At 40.5% G+C, this 6,806-nt stretch overlaps 1 protein-coding gene across 1 annotated transcript; it reads right to left on the bottom strand.

Moving 5' to 3' along the window:
- Positions 1-802: 802 nt before the first annotated feature.
- On the bottom strand, positions 803-6,425 carry LOC124674596 (2,3-dimethylmalate lyase-like). Its single transcript, XM_047210635.1, has 6 exons — positions 6,165-6,425; positions 5,164-5,375; positions 3,936-4,217; positions 2,438-2,560; positions 1,287-1,437; positions 803-1,157 (listed from the first exon to the last, which is right to left on the bottom strand). The coding sequence occupies exons 1-6, from the start codon at positions 6,349-6,351 to the stop codon at positions 1,147-1,149; spliced, it is 966 nt and encodes a 321-aa protein (XP_047066591.1). The 5' UTR covers positions 6,352-6,425; the 3' UTR covers positions 803-1,146.
- Between the last annotated feature and the right edge of the window lie 381 nt (positions 6,426-6,806).

Here is a 6,806-nt window from a genome sequence, read left to right as displayed (position 1 = left end):
CGCTGAAGATTAAGATTTTCATGTGGTTCCTTTATAAAAAAGTAATTCTCACAAAAGATAATCTCGCAAAAAAAAATTAGAATGGGTGTAAGAATTGTGTTTTCTGTGACTCTAATGAAACCATAAACCACTTATTTTTCGATTGTTCCTTCGTAAAGCTAATAAAAAAGTAATTCTCACAAAAGATAATCTCGTAAAAAAAAATTAGAATGGGTGTAAGAATTGTGTTTTCTGTGACTCTAATGAAACCATAAACCACTTATTTTTCGATTGTTCCTTCGTAAAGCTAATCTGGAGAACCATCCAGTATACTTTTAATATCCCTCCACCGGCCAATGTTACAAATATGTTTAGAAATTGGCTAAATGATGTTGATAAAATATCTAAAGGATAGATTCGAACGGGTATTTGTGCTTTGATGTGGGCTATATGGAATTGTCGCAATGATATTGTCTTTAACAGAAGCTCAAATGCTAATTTTTTATAGGTTATCCGTATGGTTACGCACTGGATCCACGAATGGTCATACCTACTACCGCAGGCTCAGCGTGCGCATATGGATTCTAGATGCAGCGTCTAGAGACGGTTGCTCGGGATATCTACAACCAGGGTGGCTGGCAGCCTATTAAGAGATTGCAACTTGCAGAATTTTTTTTTCTTTTTATTTTCCGCTGGTTAAGTTTTATGTACACCTTATGTGACTCGTGAGTTGTATAACTTTTAAATTTTAAACTATGCAATAAAACAGCTGTGTGCATCAATTCTAGGCCGATGCTCCCATTTCTAAAAAAAAATCTAGGTCTTATTTCCAGATGGAGGGAGTATCATATTGGCATTTTCTAATGCAATTGCTCTATAAATACCATCGAGAACATTTCTGAACTCCCTCAAAGTTCCTTTGTTTATTGAAATTAACACCAGGATTCAAGATTGTCAAAGCCAAAACAGAATGTTTACAGAGTTTTTTCACCACACAGCTACAGTTTTGCTAAAACTGTTTGCTTCAAGATGCGATGTGATTGCTCTACATCACTGCCCAGCGGTATTAATCTCAATGCTTTAAAAGCAAATGGGTACTGATTATTCGATGGACACCTGAGTCCAATTTCCATCTGCATCCTGAGAGCCGAACAAAAATCTTTCATTTTACTGCTTACCTGTGAAATGCCAACAAAAATAAACAGCATAAGTAATGGATAGCATATTTCCATGTTTACGTGCTCGGCATTTGGGAGTTAAGCATGTCTACATTGATCAGGGTAAACGTAGAAATCATCATGGCTCACCACTTGGCAATGATGGCTGGGCTTGCGAGACACTATACTGTTTGTCTTCCTCGTAATAGCGGTTGAACCCTAGAGTATCCTTGATCTCCTGAAATGATGGCAGGCTGCTAGGTGGGGGTACGCCACCACCTTTTATCGCGAGTAGAGCATCCTGCATATCAGAGATTCATGCTTTACTAATAAAAATAGTGCTTCATACTCCAAACTGAACAGCTACCTATGGCAACTACTGGCACTCATACACAATGTCACATGAATATCTAAATGCATTGAAAGATGTTATGTTCATCCCTGATACTTTTCCCCTTATAGTGCTATAGAAGATTTGCTTGCAAGGCATCATGAACACGTCTTGCACTAATGTGTTGTGCAAATTTTCAGCTAAATCTCTAAGTTACCGGATAGAACTGGAATAGTTGTAAAACCATTGAAAACCCTTCAAGGCATGATTAGAGGGCATTACCAATTTACCATCATGGTATCAAGTATTTAAATTCACTAAATACAAAAAGAAAATTCTCTGCATAAATGAAGGTTAACAGTTCCTTCACTAAACATTAACATTTAATATAAATGAAGGTTGACAGTTCCTTCACTAAACATTAATATAGCAGACTCATCACCTCCCTTGAATAAGCATGATTCTGTCAGGTTGGCAAATTTGAGTTAGAAGTCGGAGTGAAAAAGGGGTCAGATATTGGTGTTCTCACACCAGATGACTTCTCTTTTCTTGGAACCAGAGAGCAATACTAATGCAAATATGTATTGTTCAGGATACAGACATGGGACAAGTACACATCAAGTTTGAATTGGTAATAGATAACTTTACAACATAACAAGGTAGAGTATTATCTATCATACTTCATGGATTAACATACAAACAAGACAACAACTTGGAAATCATAGAGGATATTGGAGAATATGACCATTAAAAAAAAGCAAGTACTGAACCAAAATACTCCTAACTAGTATTCCAAGGAATGGGTTGGCTTAAGTAGAGAACAACATAAACATGCTGCAAAACACAGGAACAAAAACTACTGTGTGCTTCTGTTCAATAAGCATGCAGGTGATTTCAAGAACTCGGCAGTTAGAAGAATAAGATTAGTAATAAGAAAGCATGGGACACACTTCACACATAAACAACAAACCTCCATTGCGCGCATTGCTACCCCAATTAGGGATAACGGGTAGACTACAAGGCTAAAACCAATCTCCTCAAGTTCAGCAGGGGTCAATATGGGAGTTTTACCACCACCTTCTAACATGTTTGCCTGCAGAACAAAGCACAGGGTATAAAATATCCACAACTTACTGCTAGAGAAGATAAACAAATCCGCAGGCAAATTAAATAGAAAATATTCCTCCGGTCCTTTTTAATTGACTCAAATTAGTATAAAGTTGTACGAAATCCGAGTCAATTAAAAGAGACCGGTGTAGAACGTATGGAAGCAGCCATCATTTGTGCATAAATATTAGCAAGAAAATTAATATCTCTAGTTTGTAAGCATTTGCATACTTGGTAAATATGATAAAGTACTAAAACAGTAATGATGTCAAGCCATTTCAATAGACACAACATCAAAACTTATGCAAGTCAGCTCATCAAAATCTAGCTTATATTCAGTGCGAAAACAAATCTAGCTTATATTCACAGTTTTCGTTCATGTGCGTAAGTCATGACTTCAATTTAATAGCTAAAGGGGATTTTTTTTTTCTCGAACACACGCCTAAGCGTGCGTCATTGTGTATTAGAAGCTACGAAAAAAATCAGAGAAAGCAAGGAAAAAACTGTACAAGGCTAACTTTGTTAAGCCTGCAGGTTCTGTCCCGGTTGTTCATCAGGAGGCCTAGCGTGCAGGAAAAGCCAGCGTAACGCCCTAGCGCCAGCGAGTACCACAGTTTGGCCTCTTCAAGGATAGATTGAGCCAGGTCATGTCTGTTTGGGGCTAAGTTTTTGAAGATGGCATCGTTGCACGTCTTCCACATTGTGAGGATGATGACTGATCTAGCCCCTTTCTGAACTGCAGGTCAGACTTTGCAACAGCCGTCTCAAACCAAGTGGTGAACTCCCCATTGAGATCTGCCATACAAGACTATAGGTTGAGCTTGCTGCAGATATCATGCCAGATTTGCTGTGAGAAGAGCATTGCGTCATGAGATGAGCAATGGAATCGGCATCTTGATCACAGAGCGTGCAGGTGTCATCATCAGACAGAGGGTGGCGCATGCAACATTGAGCAGTCCAGCACTGGTCACGCGAGGCAAGCCAAGCGAAGGCTTTGCACTTCAATGGTGCCCAGCACTCCCAGATCGACCTGTGGTGAGGGGATTTAATCGTGCCTTCGAAGAGAGCTGCATAAGCAGACTTAGTGATGTACTCTCCAGATGCCGAGAGATGCCAAAAGCCAAAAATAAGCCCAACCAAACAACCCCAAAGAATTGCTGCCCGAGGGTGTGTGTCTTCCTTTTTTAGGTATACTAATCAAATTCATCAACATACCAGAATGGATTTAAAGGTTAGCAGAAGATGGATTAAAAGCATGAAAATAAAAATGTTATCCTAGGTAATTTGGATGGATGTGGGTACAATGATAGTCCTTGAATGATTATCATGTATCTCGAAAAAGCACAAGTAGAACATCTAACCATCTTTGGTACTCCAGGTGCAACTGCACAGAACGCTTTCATCTCTTCTACTGAAGCCAGGGCATCAATAAATAGAACATCTGCTCCAGCATCAGCGAAAGCTTGTACTCTCCATAATGCTTCATCAAGAGAAACTGCTTGACGAGAATCTGTCCTCGCTACAATGACAATGTCAGAGGCACTCTCCTTCCTAGCGTCTATAGCAGCTTTTATGTGCATGACCGATTCCTCCCTTGAGATGACTTTCCTTCCTTCAGTGTGCCCACATGCTTTTGGTGCGACCTTCAAAATGTTATACATCGTATCATTAGATGAAAAGGTCAATAGCGGAAAGATCAATCACACAAGTCTTCTAAACAAATTTAAAAATAAAATCCCCCGCAAAACAAAATGGAATCTTCTGCTCAGCTTAATATTAATAATTTGATTTCAACACACAAATTATTAAGACAGTAGTATTTTGCATTATTTAGCGCTCAATGAATTGAACATCAGAGCATGCCAAGCGCATCTTCAAGTTGTGATGTATAGCTAAAATAATTTGGTGGGAAATTGTCATATGGATATATCTGAAACAGGTGACTGGAAGTAGAACTAGAAGTACTTATCACTTGATCAAAAGATTTGTTCGGTGTTCTAAAGGAAATCAGGATTATATTGCAAAAGGAAATCAGGACTGTTCCAACATTACTTTGTCGCCCTTCCACCCTCCATTATGGCATACAATACTGAAATATATCTTACCTTGCACTTCCCAAATGTGCCAAATAAATACTTGCACTATCAAGATGTCTCACTTTAATATTTTAAGGATGAATCCTACAAATCCATTCCCATAATGCAGCACCATGAACTGGGAATTCACATCCTAACCACTCACTACCTTCAGCAATCAGAACACCTCTGGTTCATATGATATAAACAAAACATATATACATTTAATTTTGTACACCCTAGACACAAATTGAATATCTTTTTCAAAAAGAATATAATCAAAGGACTATAAATTGGCGGAGTTCTGAGGAAGCAACAATATATTTTTAACATCTAGCAGATTTTCGTTGCAAAAAGAAAAGGTCAGGGTAATTTCAAGATTAAGTCAAGGCAGTTACTTCCTACTAAGAGGGATTCATTAGGTTACCCACCAAAATACAAAAACATTCATGGATCTGTCAAAAATATGAGTAGTGACTTTGACAACAACAAATGTGGAAAGATCAATTAGTACCTGATCTTCAAGCATAATTCCAGCCAACCCAGCATTAATATATCCTTTTATGGTTCTCTTGATGTTCATAGAATTTCCGTATCCATTGTCTCCATCACCAATCACTGGGACAGATACTGCTTCAGTGATTAGACGTCCTTGATCAACCATTTCTCCGTAGGAGATTAGACCAACATCTGGCAATCCAAGCCGTGCGGCGGAAACACAGAAACCTGAATGAAGCACATATATATTAGGACTCCAATGTTGAAGTACCTTGAGCAACCACAAAAGGTTGTTCTCACAGAACCCTGGAAAAGTTCAGTAAGCAAAATGCAATTGCTATCTGGTAATTTCCGTACTCGTTGTTTTCATCAACCAATTAAACATAATAGATTTTTTGCCAAAAAAAAACAGATGTTAACTGCATTTTAAGTTTTAAGTTGTAGTTAAACACCAAATACTATTGCAGCATCTAACCAGAACAATCCTCCCCGGAATGACATTTGCATTCGGACTTTCTGAGCTATAATGTTGCTGTAAGGTTACTCTTCAAGTTTGCATCCAGTTTTTAACTGTCTATGTAGTTTTGTCTTGTCAAGTGTCAGGACGAAAAATTGTCAGTTTGTTATCTCTAGCGAAATGCAAGTTGTATTCATATAACATTTTAGCTCATATAATATTTTTAATGGTGGTAATCGAGGAAGAGATATGGACTATTCTTCCCTCCAGTGCGTAAAAGAAGTTTTGAACAATCAAAAGGATAATTCGGTACTTCAAACAGGAAATGTCAGACTGAGTTGATTGAAACAGTTGAACTGAAACGCTGCCGTGTTGACTAGACTGCTCAAAATGCACTTAGATCTACTACTACTACTCAGTTAATTCAGCTAATCACAAACCGATAGTCTCAACTGAACTTAAACCTCGCAAGGGTTTTACTGCCACGACCGCGCACGAACACAACGGTAGGTACAGAGACCGCGCGAGAAGCTATAAGAGGGCGCAAGGCCGCCACGCACCGCCCATGAAGCAGATCGGGAACCCCGCGCGCTCGACGAGGCGGGCGCCGAGCGCGTCGAAGCAGCAGGGCGCCTGGTGGGCGCCCGGAGACGCCAGGATCCGGCGGAGCGCGGCGGCAGGTGACTCCCCTGGCCGGATGCCCCGGGCGCCTTCTTCCGCGGCGAAGTAAGGGGCGCGGCCTGCCATCGCTGCGCGGCGGCGGAGGATGCTGGGTGGGATCGGGTCGAGGAGGCAGAGGAAGCGCGAGAGGAGAGGAGTGGAGTTGAGCGCGGCGAGGGGAAGAAGTGGGTGGTTGGTGTGCCTCGTCCGTCTCAGCCTCTGTCAACAAGTGGCGCATCCGCGGATACCGTCAATTTCTGTTTTTTTTTTTTTTGTTTTTGAGTGGCACTTTATGTTATTTCTGTTTTTTAATTTTGTTTTTGAAGATACTTAACTTTTTTATTTGTATTTTTAGATCGTGTTGCGTCCTCTCGGTCGCTAGCGCGCGGTGCGCCCTTCCTCGTGGCAAAGCGTGAGTGAGAGAGCGGGACCACCGAACCTTATCTTTCCATTCCCAGCTTCTTCTTCCTCACCGAATCATCTCTCTCCCGCATCCTTCGACACGCGTGCCCTCTGACATAGGCATCCCCGAATGGGCCTGC

The sequence above is a fragment of the Lolium rigidum genome, chromosome 7 (genome assembly GCF_022539505.1).
Source record: "Lolium rigidum isolate FL_2022 chromosome 7, APGP_CSIRO_Lrig_0.1, whole genome shotgun sequence".
NCBI lineage: Eukaryota > Viridiplantae > Streptophyta > Magnoliopsida > Poales > Poaceae > Lolium > Lolium rigidum.
This window is presented reverse-complemented; position numbering and strand designations above follow the sequence as displayed.

Excerpts from the sequence above, each read along its gene's own strand:
- LOC124674596 (XM_047210635.1), bottom strand. The coding sequence starts at position 6,351 with ATGGCAGGCCGCGCCCCTTACTTCGCCGCGGAAGAAGGCGCCCGGGGC. Across the intron at positions 5,376-6,164 it reads CCCGATCTGCTTCATGGGCG|GTTTCTGTGTTTCCGCCGCA; the intron begins GTGCGTGGCGGC and ends TGCTTCATTCAG. Across the intron at positions 2,561-3,935 it reads CACCTGGAGTACCAAAGATG|GCAAACATGTTAGAAGGTGG; the intron begins GTTAGATGTTCT and ends TTTGTTCTGCAG.